The sequence below is a fragment of the Carettochelys insculpta genome, chromosome 6 (assembly GCF_033958435.1).
Source record: "Carettochelys insculpta isolate YL-2023 chromosome 6, ASM3395843v1, whole genome shotgun sequence".
NCBI lineage: Eukaryota > Metazoa > Chordata > Testudines > Carettochelyidae > Carettochelys > Carettochelys insculpta.
The window spans coordinates 7,449,867-7,469,513 of record NC_134142.1 but is presented as its reverse complement, the minus strand read 5'-3'; the positions used below and the strand labels follow the sequence as shown (position 1 = coordinate 7,469,513).

At 44.2% G+C, this 19,647-nt stretch overlaps 1 protein-coding gene across 1 annotated transcript in view; it reads left to right on the top strand.

The window, feature by feature from the left end:
- MAP4K5 (mitogen-activated protein kinase kinase kinase kinase 5) overlaps nt 1–19,275 on the top strand; it is an 87,258-nt gene extending 67,983 nt beyond the window's left edge. Inside the window, exons 18-33 of the mRNA XM_074996186.1 lie at nt 663–816; nt 1,606–1,703; nt 2,084–2,125; nt 2,282–2,366; nt 2,455–2,534; nt 4,244–4,304; nt 5,441–5,443; nt 5,526–5,640; nt 5,795–5,853; nt 11,013–11,116; nt 11,608–11,785; nt 12,615–12,683; nt 13,180–13,272; nt 15,216–15,286; nt 16,395–16,450; nt 17,954–19,275. Coding sequence (XP_074852287.1) covers nt 663–816; nt 1,606–1,703; nt 2,084–2,125; nt 2,282–2,366; nt 2,455–2,534; nt 4,244–4,304; nt 5,441–5,443; nt 5,526–5,640; nt 5,795–5,853; nt 11,013–11,116; nt 11,608–11,785; nt 12,615–12,683; nt 13,180–13,272; nt 15,216–15,286; nt 16,395–16,450; nt 17,954–18,041 — 1,356 coding nt within the window. The 3' untranslated portion in view covers nt 18,042–19,275. The remainder of the gene's footprint in view (nt 1–662; nt 817–1,605; nt 1,704–2,083; nt 2,126–2,281; nt 2,367–2,454; nt 2,535–4,243; nt 4,305–5,440; nt 5,444–5,525; nt 5,641–5,794; nt 5,854–11,012; nt 11,117–11,607; nt 11,786–12,614; nt 12,684–13,179; nt 13,273–15,215; nt 15,287–16,394; nt 16,451–17,953) is intronic.
- Nucleotides 19,276–19,647: the final 372 nt, after the last annotated feature.

Here is a 19,647-nt window from a genome sequence, read left to right as displayed (position 1 = left end):
ACATGACAAGGTGTTTTTTGTGCCAGCCTAGAACCCGTACAGTACTATTGAACTTTATGGGATTTTAGTTGATGTCACTGAGCCCTATTGGTATGTTGACATAGTACATGTGTGGTGCGTCCCTTGGGCAGCTATTCTTTCTGCTGCTATTCCATGAGTTTTCAAAATCCATCAAGAAAAGAATGATTCTCTTACAGGTTGAACCTCTCTAACCTGAGGTTTTCTGAGATGGCAACATCACCACGGATATTCCTGGACCAGAGAGCCCTGGTGGCTGGGAGTCTGGAAACAGGAGGGCTGGGAGCCCAGCCCAGCCAGTGGCAGTGGTCGGGCAGTGGCTGGCAGCCCTACTGGGACAGTTGTAGCAGGGCTCAGAGTTCTCCTGGGGTGGCAGCAGCAGAGCTGGTGGATAGTAACCCTGTGGGGCCAGCAGCCCCATCAGGGCTGGGAGCCTTGCCAGGGTGGCAGCAGAGACCCATGTTAGCCTCCTGAGGGGAGCTGGACCACGGAAGTCCAACCTGTAATTAATATCCTGCTGTTAACGTTCTGAGTTAGAATGATGACTCATTTTCTACCTGAAAGGTAACATAATCATTTTAGGCTGCGGAAAAATTCATTATTCACCTCATTGTATAAAACCCCGCCTATTTTATTTATTGTAGCCAAGGATAAACAGTTACCCTGAGGAAAGCGTTGCAGATGATGAGAAGTCCCAGACAATAAAACACTTTCCAGATGCACAGAACAGAGTGCCGCCTGCTCATCGGCGACAGAGTATTCCCGCTTGTGGGCCTCAAGCTGAGCCATCCCCCATTGGTATGACTAGCAGTCTCAGCAGCCTGGGGCTGCTTACAGCTCGATACAGCGATGTGGGTAAATAACCTAAACTGTATTGTTTTCAATTTTGTGGTAACCGTGTTAGTCCTGACCTATGAGGGACACAAGGTAGGAGAGGTAATAGCTTTTACTGGGCCAAATTCTGCTGCTTTTGAACTACAACGAGACGTTCTTCAGATCCCTGCAACTTGAAAGTTTGTTCCTTTCACCAGTAATAAAAGGTATTACCTCCCCCCAATGTCTCTCTGATTTATGTTTTCAGAAAGTGACTTGTTTCCCATGTTCAGGAGCTTAAACCTTGTCCTTAAGGAAAACATTATTATAATACAAGTAGTTTCTGGAGTGTGACTTTCCTCCTCATGTGTGCTGGGCTTTCTCTGTGCCCTGGAAGTTTATCCCCTAAAGGTCTAGGACAGGAGCCTTCCTGCTGGCACAGAGATGCTGAATAGAATCTCTTTTGGAGCCAGTCAGCACCTTCCCCTGTTGGCCCCACATGTTCCCATCTGCCAGTCTGTGTTAGAATGGCAGCAAACGTGGATTTCTTGCAGTAGCAAAGAGCCTTAACAACTGGGTGCCTAGACTGCCTCTTTTTCCGAAAAGGTTCAGCTGGCTGAGCTTAATCTAGGTGACTTCAGAGCTCTGCCTCCCTCTTCTGTAGGATTAATTATATATGTAAGAGAGATGAGAACAGGGCAGCTAAGTAGCAAAATTATTAGTACTCGGTTTGTTGTCAGATGTGCATTAAAGTGCCTGTGGGCTTCGTTTTAGGCAATGGGGACAGTATGCTGAAACTCATTGAGGAAAATGCAGAAGGTTCTGGACAAGTCCCACAGCTGCCTCGTAAAAAAGACAAAAGAGACTTTCCGGTATGTATTCGCTATGGTCGCTATTAAATATCGATCAGTGACATGACTTCATTAACTAGCTCACTTGTATAGATGACATACACATGAATATATGATGAATAGTAACAGAGAGGGAGCCGTGCTAGTCTATACACTATCAAAACAAAAAGCAGTCAAGTAGCACTTTAAAGACTAGCAAAATAGTTTATTAGGTGAGCTTTCATGGGACAGACCCACTTCTGGCTATGGTCTGAAGAAGTGGGACAGACCCACGAAAGCTCACCTAATGAACTATTTTGTTAGTCTTTAAAGTGCTACTTGACTGCTTTTTGTTTTGATGAATATATGGTGTAGTTTTTAACCAGCGTGAGTCATTTTCTGACTTACCTCTTTCCCCACAGAAGCCAGCAATCAATGGTCTGCCGCCGACGCCAAAGGTGCTGGTAAGAACACACATTTAAAATAGGAATAACTGCAAACATACCTATCTGCTTACTTTGCCTTTAACCTGTTAGTAACTTGCTTATTACCAGGAGAACTCAGTGTTGCAACTCTATACTTTGCAAACTAGTTTCAAGTTTAAATTTTGGTTCTTTTAGATGGGAGCATGTTTTTCCAAAGTGTTTGATGGTTGCCCTTTGAAGATTAACTGTGCAACATCATGGATCCACCCTGATACTAAGGGTAGGGTTGCTTTCTGCCTTTGCCTTTTAAATGCTGCTATGAAACCAGTGTTGTATTTTAGGATTACATCAATTTCCCTTCTTTTTAGATCAGTATATAATCTTTGGAACGGAAGATGGCATTTATACATTGAATCTGAATGAACTGCATGAAGCAACAATGGAACAGGTAACTAAACGATGCACCAGAACCTTGTAATATTTAGGGGAGGTTGATAGGACTGCTCTGGTTTGTTGGATCACCTGGTTGACATCAGGCAAAGCCCTCTTGGGCAACATTAGAAATCTTATACTTTCAGAGGAATATATTTGACACTGCTTGTGCGATGCTCACATCATAGGGCAGCATTGAAGCTCTTGACTTAAATGACCTCATCTCTCCCCCTACACTGGCCTGCCTCTCCTCCTTTGCTACCCAGCCTGCATCTTGATTCTACTAGGTGGCATACCACACCTCTGGAGCCCCACTGCTGGTTAGTCCTGCTAGTACAACTGCAGCTGGAAAATATTTATGGGCTAGCCAGCTGCTGCTCCTCTTGGTTCTGAGTCAGTTTAAGTCCCCTGGTTGCTCCTCCCTTGCTTGGCTCTCTCTCTCTCCTTTTAACCCGCATCTGCTTTTGTGCTCTGGCTTTACCCTGCGGCATGCTGTCACGAAGTGCTCATGGAAACTTCCCTAGGTCATTGTCACCTCTGACTTAGAAACAATCAGAAGCGAAGGTGTTTATAGTCCTTTTTATGTCTTTGGTTTGATGTCCCATCAGCCTGGGCTTAATGGAGCTAGAAGTTCAGGCCCCACGATAGGTCATTCTGAAGTTATCTAGTGGGGAGCAGCCTCCAGATCCTGGGAGGAGAGAGTTCTTGCCAGATTTATTGTAAAATCTTTTTATGCTACTTTCCCTTGTCAGAAGAGGGAGGAGGAGGTGAGCAATCCTCTTTCCAAAGTAAAAGTGGGTTAGATAGCAAGGGTGCTGTTGTCACGTGGAGCTTCAGGTTTTGGCATTTTCCAGACCTAGCAAGGACACGGTCTCGGCCCCGGAGAGCATCAGCCTAGAGACAAAACAGGCTGATGGTTAAGGAAAAGAAGAGTGTGATGCCTGTTTGGGGAGAGAATACAGGAAGGAGTCTAGCACCGAGAGTGTCAGAAGGAGAGATCTGAGAGGATGTAGAGACAGGGAGGGTGTTTAGAAGAATGTAAGAGTGAGGTGGTTCTGTGCAGGCAACATGACACAAAGCAAAGTGTGGGTGAAAGACACGTCAGGAAATTGGCCAGATGATTTGGGGGCACAGTGCAAGCAGGAGGACACTGGAGAAACATTGTGTTGGATCTGATGGTAAGAATGAGAAGCTCAGAGTTGATAACAGTTAGAGCAGTGGGAGTGTTTTCTCAGGTTAATAGATACCCGTGCAAACATGAAAACAAGGAAAGGTCAGACGGTAGGTATCGGACAGGGAACTTAGAACAAAAGGACACATGGAAGGTGAGCTACAAGGGTAAGGACAGAGTCAGGCAGTAATAGTGGGATCTCTCTGAATGATCCAGGTTAAAGGAGAATATTTAAAGATGGAAGCACCTCATTGGGTGCAGGTGATATAAGAAGAGGGGGATGAAGGGTAGAGCTATTTTAGTTTAAAAAAAAAAAAAAGAAAGAAAGAAAGAAAAAGGGTGGCAAGGAGAAGGAAACAGCTGGGGTACAGCAGAATGAACCTGGTCTGGAGAGTGTCAGCATCATCACAAGACTTCATCAAAAGACAATTGGCAAGCCACGTGCGGGGCCTGAGGAAATGGATCGGGGACTCGGCATTATTAACTCATGTTTATTTCTTTTGTAATTCAGTTTCTCTCTGTTACATGAAAATATCTTCTGCTTCTTTCTTCAGTTGTTTCCCCGAAAGTGTACCTGGCTGTATGTTATCAATAATACTTTAATGTCATTGTCAGGTAAGTGTATGTTAAGAAAAAAAGCTTCTCAAAATAGTGGGAAGATACACAAAGCATTCGCTTGTTAAGAATATTTTCCTGTGTAGCAGTATATTGAGCAAGAATAATGCCATTTTTAGTGGCTCACAACTTCCCAGTGATTCTCAGCATACATTTGAATGACTCAGAAAATAGGTGTGATTGAGGACAAGGAGAGCTCAGAGTTAAAGGGGAGTGATGTCTGCACAAGTAAATAATGAAGAATTAGTAATTCTGATCCATTATATTTGTCCTAACTATAGATGATTTGAGACAAGGTCTATTTCCTCCTCTCCTGATAAAAAGGAATTCTACTTGGGAAACAGCTGCCCAAGTTTGATCTTAGTTTTGAGTGCAGCCGAGTTGCAGGATCAGGTCTTTATACATAGGATGCCATCTGTAATCCACATCAGATGATGATATGGAGATAGTCCAGGCTGGGTTTCCAGATGGCTGGTGGCACATGGATTCCACGGGCAAGAAGGAACCACTGTGATCATCTGGTCTGATTTCCTGTGTCACACAGGTCGTAGTACTTTCCCACAATACATCCTGGAGCACATCTTTTGGGAAAACATCCTATCTAGATTTAACAAGAGACAGAGAATCCACCATGACCTTAGGTAAATTGTGCCAGGGGTTAGCTACCCTCACTGAAAAAATGTACAACCTTATTTCCAGTTTAAATCTGTCTAGCTGCAACTTCCAGCTGGTGGTCCATCTTACACACTTTTCATGCTTAGACTGCCAGGCCCTGGAGGAAGGATAAAAGGCCATATGTGCTCTTTCCTCGTTGTTTTTTAGTGATTGCAGGTATCTGAACATAGATCAGTACCAACTGTATATGTTAATCGTAATAATTCATATGTAAATATATGTACGGTTAATGAAAGTATAACAGTCTGTGTTATACACAGACATCAGTGCCTAGATGTAGTTTCAAAGGACAAGCTAGAATTTAAAGTGTGCACTTGTTCTATACATTTTCTTAAAAGTTCATAACTTTAATAGTTGACTTACATCCCCATTTGATTGGCTGCTATTTTGACCATGATTTGTTTCTCTTTACATTTTGGCTGGGCTTCTATTTTTGACATGTTTGTGGATCGCCTTTTCAGAAGGTAATTATCACTGTGTTTTTACCATAAATAGCCTCTATCTGCCATGCTTGTGCAGGATACAAATCAGTTTTATGTCTTACAGGCAAAACGTTCCAGCTCTACTCCCATAATCTAATAGCTTTGTTTGAACAAGCCAAAAAAACAGGATTAGCTGCTCATATTCAAACTCATAGGTTCCCTGACAAAATATTACCAAGGTACAAAAATATTTTTCTCTTCTAGAAAATTCTGAAAATGAACACAACTTTTAAACCTTTTTTTCCTGTATGTTTGTGATTCATGTCTGTACGACTCAGTTTTATAAAAGGCTTTGGGTAGTGGTCACTGTTATAACTTTCCTTGTTGTTCTAGGAAGTTTGCTTTGACAACAAAGATTCCTGACACAAAAGGATGCCACAAATGCTGCATAGGTGAGTGATTTTTTTCTCTGCTTTTATTGCTAGAAGAGAGTGCTTCACTCCTCAGGTTTATTTTTAATTATACCTCATCATAAAAGTGTGGGCCCTGGACAGGTCAAGAGATTGGTAATGAACTACAAATGTCACCTTCTTATGGTAAGTATGTAAAAGATGGTTACAAAGAGGTGATAGACAAATTATTTTCCTTAACCTCTGAGGATGGGACAAGAAGCAGTGGGCTTAAAGGGCAGCAAGGGAGGCTTAGGTTACACGTTAGGAAAAGCTTCCTAACTGTCAGTGTGGTTCGGCACTGGAATAAGTTGCCTAGGGAGGTTGTGGAATCCCCTTCATTGGAGATTCTTAAGAGCAGGCTAGACAAACACCGGTCAGGGATGATCGAGATGGTGTTTGGTCCTTTTGTAAGTGCAGGTGATGGGACTTCATGACCTCTCAAGGTTCCTTACAGTTCTAGTTTCTGTGATTCTATGTGGCATCTCCATGACTGGAAATTTGCAACCCTGGGAGCCTATTTGGTACGGTCATCTGCTCACCTCTTGGTGGATGAATAGTCCTTTTGATCCACCCAGGGTACAATATCATCCATCCAAGATCTTTTTCTGCGTTGTTCTTCTGTCATCAGCTGTCTCTTCCGGTGCTCGTAGATATAAAACCCCTTAAACGTATGCTGCAAGTCAAGCTTTTCCTTACCGAAAGTGAAATACTGAAGTAAAGAAAAGTTTTGCTGTTGACTTCATTGAGGCCATTTTTTTTTCTGCAAATCACTAAAGTTTGGACAAGGTCAATGATTCCCCAATTGTTGCCGCCAGTAAGATGGGCAGAGCCTTTATTCAGAGTATGGAGTTTGATCTTTGTCAAGTTCCAAGTGAACAAGTATCCCTATCAGCAACTACGGTCACTGACTGACACTTCTTGTTAAGCCTCAGTGAAGAGGCCAAAGACCAGTCACGAAAGGTGAAATATCCTCTGACTGTAAGAGGATGATACATTCAAGATAAGGTTAACATAATACAAGAAAAGCATTAACAAAGGATCTTAAAATAGCTGCATGATGATTGATCGAAGCATTTTTAGCCCATTATGGCAGATACGAACTTGATTTTGGGAATTGTTTTTAAACGTGGCTCCAGGGTTAGTTGACTTATTTACTGCTGTCGCAAAGTACCAAAGGCAATGACAAAAGATTAGCTATTAATCATAGGTGTATGGTATAGTTCAGCTGCTTAAAAATCACTTTGGGCTGCCTCAGAGGGGTGGCCATGTTAGTCTAGCTTCACAAAAAAAGGCAATCCTGTAGCACCTTAAAGGCAAACAGTTTTATGAGGTAATCAGCTCTCATGTGCAAGACCCACTTCATCAGATTCTAGGCTATGTCTGTACTACTGGGATTTGTTGGCAGAAGTCTGTATCGGAATGTGTCTTGCGACAATCGTGTCCAGACCACAGGGCGGATCGAAGAAGCGATCCGCTCTATCGACAGAGGGTGACCAAATTGCCTGGCCACTCTATCAGCAAAACAGCCACCGAAAACCACTGTGGACAGGGTTGCACGGTGTCCTGGAGCCTTTCCTGTTGACAGAAGTCCCCCCGCAACACCCAGACCAGCGTTTTGTTGACAGATCTCTGTCAACAGCAGCGTTCTTCCTCAAAGTGAGCAGGGTATGGCTGTCAACAAAAGTGCTGCGTTCTGTCGACTTGCTGCCAACAGAACATGCTTGGCAACGTGGACGTTCTGCCGGGTTTGTCAGCGAACGGACATTTTGTGGACGCAACTCTGTCGTCTACTCATAGCCCTGGAGTAGAAATAAGCAATCAAGGAAATATACAGTGGGAGCTGTGGGGTTAAGAGGGGGAGGAAGTCACCTGGCATTAAGACGACTTCTGGAAGGAGTAAATGAAGTGGGATGTCTGCCATTCTTGCAAATGTCAAAGGTGGTAAAATTGTCCAAGTAATACGTAAGATTATTGAGATGCTTGCTGAGCCTAAGGTTAAATGTATCAGATTTGCAAATAAATTCTAATCGAGATGTTTCCCTTTGCAATCTGGTGTTAAAATCTCTTTGCAATAATACACTAATCCTAACGTCCATTATAGTATGTCCAGTGAGACTGAAGTGTGCTTTGTTCTCCTACTGGTTCATGTGTATTCTAGTTCCTGATGTCCAATTTGTGTCTGTTCATCCTTTGGCTTAGGGACTGTCCAATTTATTCAGTGGATCTGGCACGGGGCATTGCTGGCCCAAGATGGCGTATATCACAGTAGTGGATGTGCAGGTGTATGGGCCCCTGATGGTGTGGCTGGCATGGTTAGGCCTAGTGATGGTGTCTCCAGTATAGATATGTGGACAGAGCTGGCAATGGGGATTTGTCTCAGTGATCGATTCCTGTGTTAGTATTTCTGTCATGTGGTATGTGGCTGCTAGTGAGTATTTTCTTGAGGTTGGGTGGTGGTCGGTAGGGGAGAAACAGGTCTGTCACCCGTGCCCTGTGAGAGTGAAGCAGCATATTCCAGTAGATTGTCAATAATTCACCGAAGGGGTTTAAATTGAGGGCTGTTGGTGATGACGAATGGTGTTCTGTTGTTTACTGTCTTGGGCCTATCATGATGTATCTGGCTTCTGCATATTCATCTGGCCCTGTCAGTCTATTTCTTTACTTCTCCTGTTGGGTAATAGTTTTATGAATGCCTGGTAGAGATCTCATAGTTTTTGTGTCTGTCAGTGGGGGTTGGAGCTGATCTGTTTGTATCTTAGGGCTTGATGGTAAGCAATGGATCGTGTGATGTGCTCTGGAGGGAAGCTGGAAGCATTTATGTAAGAGTAGCAGTTGGGTTTCTGGTACAGAGTGGTATTAATCTGACCCTTGGTGGTTTGTACTGTGATGTCCAGGAAATGGGTCTCTTGTTTGAAATGGTCAAGGCTGAGATTGGTGGTGGCGGCGTGCCATCACTGTGGAATTCTTCAAGGGTCTCCTTTGAGCTGTATTTGACACGTAAGTTTGCAGCCCTTGTGTGTGATGCTTATACTTCTATTTAAACCTTGAAAAAGTTTGTCACTGAAAATCGATGGAACATAAGAATGGTTAGGAAAAAAAAAGAAGTTGTTGTCTTTAAAATATCCCCTCCCTCCCACATACCTGTGGGGTTCGAAGGATGGATGAGGAAGTCCCATAATTGATACTGCCCACTAGGGGTTGTTTTCACCTTCTGTTCAACACCCTCTGCCCTTCCTGGGGAAACAATGTTTTAAAATGCATTTAGGGTCAAATTTGGCTCAACAGCATGACTCGGGCCAAACTCGCCTGCGTGCGTGCAGCTGGGCTAAAGCTCTGCTGCCAGCCTGTGTTTGCAGGCAGCTTGATGCTGATATCGTGGTAGCTGGCTGACTTCAGGTGACCTGATGTGGCCATTGAATACCAATGGAGCTGAGAGTTGGAGTACCACTCTCAGCAGCTCTCTGAGAATGTGCTGTACACGTTAGCTGCTCTCTCCCTGCATTCCTCAAGGGCTCCCCTGGGAAGATTTTTCCCCTGAGAACAAAGTGTCTGGTGTAAGAGCCAATATTTGAAAGTGCTCTAAAAATCCCCAGGCATACTCTGATTTTATGTCGCAAGTCACTGTCGAGGGAAACGGCATTCATTAGCAGGAAGGGGAGAGTCTGGTAAACAGATATTAACACAGTGGAACCCCATTTATCCAACCCTCTTTTGTCCGACTCTCCACCTTAGCCTAACAAACAGGACTGCAGGACCAGAAGCAGGCAATCTCTCCTTGGCCCACTTGATGGCGAAGCAACATTGCATGTTCCCATTCTCTGGTCAGTATTTCTCAAGCAGGGGGGCCTGTACGCTTGGCGGTACGCTGAGGTCTTCCAAGGGGCACGTCAACTCCTCTGGATATTTGCCTAGTTTCACAACAGGCTCCATAAAACCACTAGTAAAGTCAGTACAATCAAAAAGTTCATTCAGACAGTGACTTGTTTCTACTGCTTTAATATGCCTTACCCAGAAACATAAGTACAGTATCCCTATTCCCATTCATGCATTTGATAATAAGATGGTAGAGAGAAAAAAAAAAAAGACTCCAGGTGCTCTGGATGATGTGGATTTTTGGTTCTCCAATCTGGCCCCAGTCCCAAGCAGATCGGATACGCAGGGTTTTGCTGTAATACCCAGCTCCTTTGTAGCATCTCTTTTGAGTAGCTCTCTGAGCGTTTCAGGCTCTGATGTATTTACCCACACTGCACCCCATGCAGTGGGGAAACCCTGCTGTTCCCGTTGTACAGATGGGGAACTAAGAACAGACTAGGTAATGGGATCAGTCCCTGCTTCCTGAACAGTAAGACTGTGATCAAAGGAAAGAAAGGAGCTGTAACTGCTGCTGATGTCAGCATGATGAAGGGGGTTGCTAAGCATCAGGAGAAGCATCCGTAATGTGAGGAGGACATTGACTAGCAGCACCAGGGTTACAACACTGACTACTGTGGTGAGGTCTCTCAGTTGTTGTGTATGTACAGGGCATGATGTTGTGGGCCCTGATCTTAAGTGGAGCTCCTAAGTGCTACAGGAAGAGGAACAAGGAATAATGCTGGGGCGGTGAGGAGTTCTGGAATAGGAAGGGGTGATTTGGTTGAGATTGGTGGCTCTCTTCTCATTTGTTGTTCCTGTCTTCCTTCGGTTTCAGTAGGCTCTGGCTCTCTTGCTCCTCTAGAAATAGATGTTTCTCTAGCGCCTGCGCTGTTTGCTTCAGTAACATTCCCCAAGTTGGCCCGCAGGTTAGGTTAAGTGTGTATGTGGAAAAATAGATCATTTGATCTCTAGTTCATTTGAATGTTAGCACAATATTAAAAGGAACAGACATTTTATTGGAGCACCAGGTAATAAACCTAGGGTCACAAAGTTAGTTTTTTGCAATGTGAGTCCTCTGTAAAGATGGCTATCATTTCCATTTCCAGTACAGCTCTACTCCAGATCTGGAGAAGTGGGTCTGCCCCACAAAAACTCACACCTAATAAATTATTTGTTAGTCTTTATGGTGCTGTAGGACTGCTTTTTGTTTTGTAATGTTTAATGTTACTTGAAATGTGACTGCTTGTGAGATCCACCCCTATTCGATGTAAATGAGTGGATTGTTCTGCTTTGTGTTTTTTCAATAGTAAGAAACCCATACACAGGACATAAATACCTTTGTGGAGCATTGCAGTCTGGAATTGTTTTACTTCAGTGGTATGAGCCAATGCAAAAATTCATGTTAATAAAGGTAAGCTTTACCCAGTTACAAGATTTAGTTTTGCTGTTGCACAGTGTTAATCATTCAACTGTTACTGGAAATAAACAAATCTCTCTCAAAGCATGTGAACCATTCCAGATTTTATGATGAAAAATTCATTCATTTCCAGCCCTCTTTACGGGTGCTAAGATCTTGAAAATCTGGCTCTGCGAGCTCTTCCGAGCTATAAAGCTGATCCAGTGCCAGAGGGAGTCAGTGGAAGTCTTTACATTGATTCAAAAAACATAGGCTCAAGCCTAGGGCTAGCAGAAACAGAGCTCCAGAATTACGAGTATGAATTGTGTTACCCATTCCATCCTTTTGGGTTTATACTCTCTGTGATATGAGGAGTGGTTTGAATTACAAATGCAATTGAAAGGGAATAACTCATTAATCTCTCTCCTTTTCTGTGCCTATCAGTTTCTAGACTGCCTGTTAGGTAAAGGTAACCTCTAACTTTGATACATCTCCATGTTTTTCAGCACTTTGATTTTCCTTTGCCAACCCCTCTGAATGTGTTTGAAATGCTAGTGATACCAGAGCAAGAATACCCTATGGTCTGCGTGGCTATCAGTAAAGGCACAGAACCAAATCAGGTTGTTCAGTTTGAGACAATCAACTTGAACTCTGCTTCTTCGTGGTTTACAGAAATTGGTGCAGGTGAGGGTTTGGGGGTCTGGGGGGTGATCCTTGTATTCTAAGTAACATTCTGGAAACACTCTCTTTGCCACCTTTAGTACTTCATCTTAGTTAAATGAGGCAGACGTACCTATCGATACATCCCGTGACAGGCCAGCCTGGATCGCATCTCTCTCCCCAGGGCTCAGCCCTTCTGAGCAGCAATGGTTTGTTATAAGATATAGAATCACTTCCTGCAAAAAGCTGAGGGAAGCCATTCTGATGTTGAAAATTACTTCTTTCCCTGTATGTAAGCATCACATAAGAGGATGGTCCTGCAGAGCTTTCCAAGTCAGGTTTCTGCCCAGCTCCAGTTTAATTTACCCTTTAAAAGACTATAATTTAAAACCACCACATATTAATGTCTATGTTTTGAAAAAACAGAATATGATCTGGTCAGCTAAGAGCTCTGTGGTCACGTGTCCATATCCCTGCATGGGTCAGTCTGCGTGTGCTTCCTCTTCCTCTGTAGACAACCTCAGTGGAGTTCACGCTTCTCTCTTGTCACAACCAGAGGTACAGCGCTATGTGCGACAGTAAATCCCCTCAGAGTTAGGAACCCTTGTTTGAAAGAACACACTTTTGAGAGGCACGACTTGATTCTGAGTCCTCTCTCCTCCGTAGGCAGAAAGCAGCCGGCTCATCACAGCTGGAGAATTGGTTTCTTGAAAGCCATTGCTAAAAGAAATAAATAATAACTCTACAAGATTAAAAATCCCCAGCTGCAAAGGTGTGTCCAGGGAGGCCAATATACCAAGTTAAGGTCAGTTTTTAAATGTAATGTAAACTGTTTTTGTTTTCCTCTCACAAGGCAATCAGCAGTTAGATGCCATTCACGTAACACAGCTGGAAAGAGACACTGTTCTCGTCTGCCTGGACAGTAAGTACTATCTTTGTGTTTGGAGCTGTGTGATCGAAACCTTTGCTTTGGCACAGTTGCTGCTTTGTTTGATGTCAGCTCTTTGGTTCTCTTTTGAACTGTGGCCATTGCAATGTCTTGTTTTTGTTTGGGTTAAAGTGCACGGCAATTCTTTAGCCGCCCTCTTAAAAGTGCACATTCCTTTTTTTCCGAAAAGTTAATGGTTTCAGAAGCATTAATGTGGCTAGGTTATTTTCTTTGAGTAGTCACATATGGTATTTCTTTAGGAAGACTTTCAGTAAAGTCTCAAATGTTCAGATGCACATACAGTCTTATCTGCTTGTGCATTAATAGAAACATGATCTTTGAGTCGATCTGTATGAACTATAAAAGTAGGCCCTGGGAATGAGGTACTCTTAAGCCTGAAAGGTGTAGGTAGCATTTTGTATTTAAAGCTGTCTACGGTCCTTTTCAGCAACAGATTTTGACACTTGATTTTATACTTCTTTCCCTTGAGAATTTGTGAAAATTGTGAATTTACAAGGGAAGCTGAAGTCAAGCAAGAAGCTGGCCTCTGAGCTAAGTTTTGATTTCTGCATCGAATCTGTAGGTAAGTAAAAATCACCTGCCTGATTCTCAAGAACTGGGCCTTGAGCAGAAAGGATTTCAAATTGCATAGCTCTTTCTAGCCAAGACTGGTTAATTGCCAGACCCTGCACATGCTTACCACTATGTATAGTGCTTGTTGTGATAAATTGTCCTTGGCTTCATTGACTACTTAGGGCCAGGGTTGTGAAAATACAGCCTGCAGGCTGGATCTGTCCCACCAAGGTGCTGGACCCAGACCGCAGAAGCAACAGGGAGCCGTGGACAGGTTCCCTGCCTGCCCTGCCCCTTGCACGCCACTCAGCAAAGTTGCTGCAGGGCCCTGTTTGTCTTTGAGCAGTTGTGAGCCTACGGGGACGGGTTTACATGCTGCTCTCACCCCCTGCACAATCCCATTGGCCAGTTTCTGGCCAATGGGCGCTGCCTATTTTGAAGTGCAGGCCGTGCAGGAAGCCCCCTTCCCCTCAGGCTTGGAGCTGTTCACAGACCACATGGCTCCTGTTGTGGCCAGGCAGGCAGGGAGCATGCCTAGGAAACCTGCTGGGAGTCGCTCCACCTGCTGTAGGTCACAGCCCAAACTCCTGACCCCCAGTCACCTGCCCCAGATCACAACTGTCTCCTTCACCCAAACTCCGTGCCAAACACCACACCTGCACCCAGTCCCTTACCCCATGCTCCCTTTTGCATCCAAACTCCATCCCAGACCCTGCACCTCCATTGATATCATGGCAGAGTGCCGCCCTTGACCACTTTCCAATTTTTTTAAGTGGCCCCCATCAAAAATTATTGCCCACCTTGACTTAGGGCGCAGGCCTGGCTGTGTTTGCAGGACAACCTGATTTGTGGAAATTCAGTTCTAGTGGAATTCCTGTTGTTCTACAATAAGATGTACCCCATGTTGATCAAAAACAGAGGAAGCGCTCTAACCTGTTCCTCTCCGTTTCTCGAGCACTGCGAAGCATTTTTATCCAGGATTTGCGTTGTACTGCAGGTTGAACCTCCCATGTCTGGCACCCTCGGGGCCTGACTGGTCCTGAATGAGGGCATTTGCCAGACCAGGGGAGGTCCCTTGCTTCCAGCTCCCTGCCCCACCTCTGCCCTGATTCTGGCCCCACAGCTCTGGCCTCAGTGCTGGCTGCTGCAGCTCCCTGCCACTGGCTCCAGCCCAAGCCCCCACTGAGAGGGTGTACCGGGGCTGAGAGGTGCAACATGGACTAAATTAGGTTGGAACCATTTTTGGAAAGTGGTCGGGCCTGGCACGTCCACTTTACATCGCAGACGCCCACCCCTTCCTCACCTCCTCCCCTCAAGGTCCCAACTCACAGCCAGGCCAGCAGGTGGTGGCCCCTGGCTGAGGAATCTGAGCAGCTGTGGGGAGCAGGTGACTGCTGCTCACTGCCCCACCACACCTCAGACCAGGTGGAGGGTCTGCAGTGGCTCTCCACAGCTGCCCATGCAGCTATTACTATGGCCAAGCTGCGGATCCAAGGTCCCACCCACCCATTGGCTGGAACTGGGTTGGGGTAAAGCGGCACGGGATGCTGGGAAGAGCACGGGTGGAGGACTTGGGTGGCGGAAGCATGGGCAGGAGACTGCTTTTGGCTCCACCCACCCTGCGCAGGGCCATGGGGAAGGCTCCCCCGGCCTGCTCCGGCTTCTGGGTGGGTCTTGTAGGTGAGGGAAGAGGCGTCCTTGTGGGGAGGGCCTCAGTGAAAGGGTTGGGGGGTAGGGGAAGGAGGGTGTGGTCCCTGGTCCCCCTAACTTTTAGCAGGGCTCCACTACCCTTGCATGGGCATAAAACTTCGAATATTCAGTTTGTGCTTCCTGCAATCTGAAACTGTGCAGTAACATCTCAAAAACACTTCCTCTACCAGACCCACCCACTGGGGCAGAGACAACAGAAGGCCTTTCAACCTCTTGCTCTCACTTGGTTTTTCTTCTCCACAGTGTGCCTTCAGGACAGTGTGCTGGCCTTCTGGAAGCATGGCATGCAGGGCAAAAGCTTTAAGTCAGATGAAGTAAGTACTCACCTGGTCTCTCCATAGTTAATTTAATTTTCACTCATCATCCCTTCAGTTACTACCATAATAATAAGAACATGTGCATGGTCTGTGTCACTGTTTTGAGTGGTCAGAGGAACTTCCCGACATTGCATATTTAGGGGAAATTGTATGCAGGTTTTTTTTCCTGGGCTGAGCAAGAGGGCACCTCCTTTAGCGTAGCCCCACGCTAAAATTAAAGAGATATCCAGCAGGTGTGCAGAGAGGCAAAGGGCTAAGGCCAGATGGGTCGTTTGTGAGCAGCTAGTCTGAACTCCCGCACAGCGCAGGCTAGAGACCTGCCCCAGGATAATTCCTAGTAGAGCAGCGCTTTTGCCAGAACATCCAAGCTTGATGTTAAAGTAGTGATGAAGAATCCATCAGGATGCTTGGTAGGTTGCTCCAGCCATTAATTACTGTCATAGTTAAAAGTCTACCCCGCTTTTTCCAGTCTAAATTAGTCTAACTTTGACTTCCAGCTCTTGGGTTGTGTCATGTTACCTTTCACTGCCCAGTCTCAAACATATGGGAGCTTAGAGACCATGATCAAGTTATTACTTAATGGTCCCTTTTAAACTAAATAGTTTGAGTTCTTTGAGTTGGTCTGTGAAAGGCATATCATGGGCGGGGGCATTGGTCTTGGGCCCACCTTACGTGTCATAAAGGATTCGGAAGAACCTTTATACATTTGTGCCTTTAAATGTGTATACAAATCCAGGGGTGCTGGTTTGAAGCACTGTCTCGGAAAACTGAATTCTGATGAAAATTACTCTCTTAAAAATCCAGTTGGAAGCGTCCCTTTAATTCTGCACCATAGTATAGTCTTCCTGCCCAGATTTACTTGAAGTCCACCATCTAATCCTCCAGTGTGCTAATCAGGGCTGTTACGACCTCTTTAAAATTGATCTGGTGGGGTCTGATCGCAGAGCTTTACTTAGTGTCTGTATAAGATTCTGTATTTTGCACAAAATAGTACTTAAAACCATAATTTGAAGCAACTGGTTGGGTGTTTTCTCTTCCTAATCAGATCAGTGCATTTTACTTTACCGCTATGAAGGACTTGGCCACTTATCCATTTCTTTTTCAGGTTACCCAAGAGATATCCGATGAAACCAGGGTTTTCCGCTTGCTGGGATCAGACAGGTAGTTACCCTGAGAAGCGTTGATCTTGTGTTCGTTTAAATAAACTAGCTAAAAGTGAATGGAAGTTGCACTTCAATGCAGAACAGGTCTCTCTGACCCCAGTGTGTGGAGAGAGCGAATTGTTCAGCACTGCCACTTCTGATTGTTTTTCAGAAGCGACTGTGATTGGAACTCAAGTGAGTTTGACCCCACCTTCGAGTCCGAGCACAAGGAATGCTTCTTGGATATTGCTTTTGCTGAGATGAGCACAGTGCTTGTAGACTATACAAATCCCTGCACAATATACCTGCAGGGAGAGCGGGGGAGAGAGCCAGCTGCATGTCACAGATTGTATCCCGTTGCTGCATGCCCTTCAGGACAGAATTCTATTCCTAAACCACCTAAACAACCAACCATAAATGTTCTTTCCTTCTGTGGGACTGGAGGTCTGCAACAAGATTGCAGCAAACCTGAGCAGCTTGTTTCCTGTGACACCCCAAGCTGTGTTTTAATCTCTGTCCCTGAGACATCCAGTTGAGTCCTATCAGCAAATACAAACAGGGGGCTGGTACAGTGTGGTTGGAGCACCAGTTCCAGGAAGGTGATCCAGATTTGGGACATTGGCTGAGGTTGCTTCAACCTCTTCTAGGTATTGTGCCCTGCAGCCATTCAATTCTCTAGGCCACCGACACCGCTTTGGCTGCTCACAGAGGCAGGGTTTTCATGCTGGCGGGAGAGCTTGCCTTTCCCACAAGCTGTACCACTGTACATATAGCCACGACTGTCAGTTTCGAGACCTGAAGAGGAGCTCTGTGACGCCACAAAAGCTTGTCTCTCTCCCTAGCAGAAGTTGGCCCCATAACAGATATTACCTCACTCACTTTGGCTACATCAACAGTACAGTGATCCTTCGAAAGAAGTTCTTCCGAAAGATTTCTTTCAAAAAAAAAACTTCCTTCGAAAGAGCACTTTAACAAACAAACAAGCATGTGAAAAAGCGATCCGCTCTTTCGATAGAGGGCATCCATTCAGTCCCCACTCTTTCGAAAGAACAGGCCAGGGATTGAAAAATCTTGTGCCACGAGGACTGCTGTTTCAACAAAAAAAAAAAAAAAGATCCCAGAGGTGTGTCTACATGTTTTTTCTGAAAGGATCTTTTGGAAAAGGGCGCTCTTCCTCATCTGGGAGAGCAAGAGGGCCTCCAGAAAAAGTGCTGCGTTCTTCCAGTTTTCAGATTGAAAGAGTGCATTTTGTGCGTAGACGCTCCGTAGGGTCTTTTGAAAAGGACCTGTTTTTTCAAAGAACTTGCTAGTGTAGACACAGCGCTTGTGTCTGTTATATCCTGGGACCAAGTGGCTACATCAACACTACATGCATAGATTAAACAAGAATTCAAGGAATAGCAACCGTGCCTCCCTCACCTGATAAGCAGTGGGAATCAGTCCTCTTTGAGGTTAATGTTTAAAGCCTGGGATCTCTGTTTTCCAGCTAACTATTCTGGTTTGTGTCTGTGTTTACTTGCAGGGTTGTAGTGTTAGAAAGTAGGCCGACTGAAAACCCAACTGCTCACAGCAATCTCTACATCTTGGCTGGACATGAAAATAGTTACTAAGCAACAGTAACCCATCGCAAATAACAAGAGAGTGAATCCATCACATAAGGAAACTCAAATACAAGCTGGACTTTAACTTGCTTTTTCTCTTCTTCTATCTGGTCTGTAGGGTAGAACTCAATACTGTACTTTTTGCAGCTGGAAACAGCTAGTTCTGTCTCTTGCCACTGTGTGGCTGGTTATATCAAGTTTGCTTAATAAAAGCTACAAGATAAATAGTCCTTTATTTGTTAATCCTAGGGAAACACAGCCTTTTTAAAAAAGTATGCAGTAAAGGTGCCATAAAAAGTTAGGTATCTCCTTCCTTTGGGTTCTCCTTGTATCTTGTAGATCTGAATATAGTGCTGGCCAGGCCCCCTTTATACTGAGTCTTATTCCTAATAAAGTTGATTTGCATAGGAAGTGCCAGGATGGATCAGCAATGCTTTACATTTTAAAATCTGCCATTCTGTATGGCTTTGTAAAATAGATTATTTAATCTTTATTTATTAATCTGCTGCTAGAGTGGTGTAATGTATCTAACTTTTAGCAAAAGAAGGTTGCAGAGCAGCTCACAGTTTTTTACAATTGTATAAAGATTTGATTAATCTTTGTCCTTGTAGAGATGTAGTGCATCCTGGAAGGGGATTGTATTCCACTGTTGGTTGGTCCTGTATAAATGCAGTTTTGTACACAAAGTATTCTGTATTCATTTTGCCTACAAAGTTGCCATAAAAGGGAGTTCCTTATTTACTGCAGTAAAAATGTAGAGTGTACACAAAAGTAATAGTCACCAAAGCATTGTTAGTGGGTGGGTGAGTACAGTGTGTGTGTGTGTGTGTGTGTGTGTGATTGACAGGCAGTGTATATATAATATATACATGCTTTATTTTCATGAATTGGGGGTAACATTTGTGAAATTAAATGGAAACACAAGTGGGTTGTGCCTGATCACCCTTAATGAATGAAAATAACCTGTCCGGCTTCCCACCACCTGTATTTTATTTATACTATTCCAGAGGGGAGCTTGTAGGGCAACTATGCTTATAAGCTTTTTGTATGTATAGTTGCTCATTTTGTTACTTGTCGGATTGTCGCTTATTGATGGGTATTTCCCAGCTGTATAGTATAAATATATATGATAAGAAGCAGTATTCTATAATAAAGTTTTGGGTCACATCTCCTTTTACCCTTCCCCATTTTTAGTTTGTCATCCACATTTTCACCTTTTTCATCCATTAAAGTCACATTTCTTCCTGTTGTCTGTGCTTGTTAACTAATATTCTGATGGTACCATGAACAGTTAAACACTACCAGCAAGGCTGCTGTATATATTCTATGTAAGGGCTGTTTACCCAGGTTAGAACTTTAGTTATGACTTAAGCAAAAAGAGTCCGGAAGCTAATACAGTAGCAGTTATTTAAAGTTAAAATGAAGGGTTAAAATAAACCCTACTGTATGCTGGAATGTCACATTCAGTCTTAATGGCCTTCTAAATTACAAAGTGAAATAGGACCCTAAGACCCATATCACATCCGATGGTGGGTGTTTAACTGAAGTGAAATGCAGAATCGCTCAAGCGAAAGCAGCATTTCAGAAAATGAGAAGCATTCTCACAAACAGATCT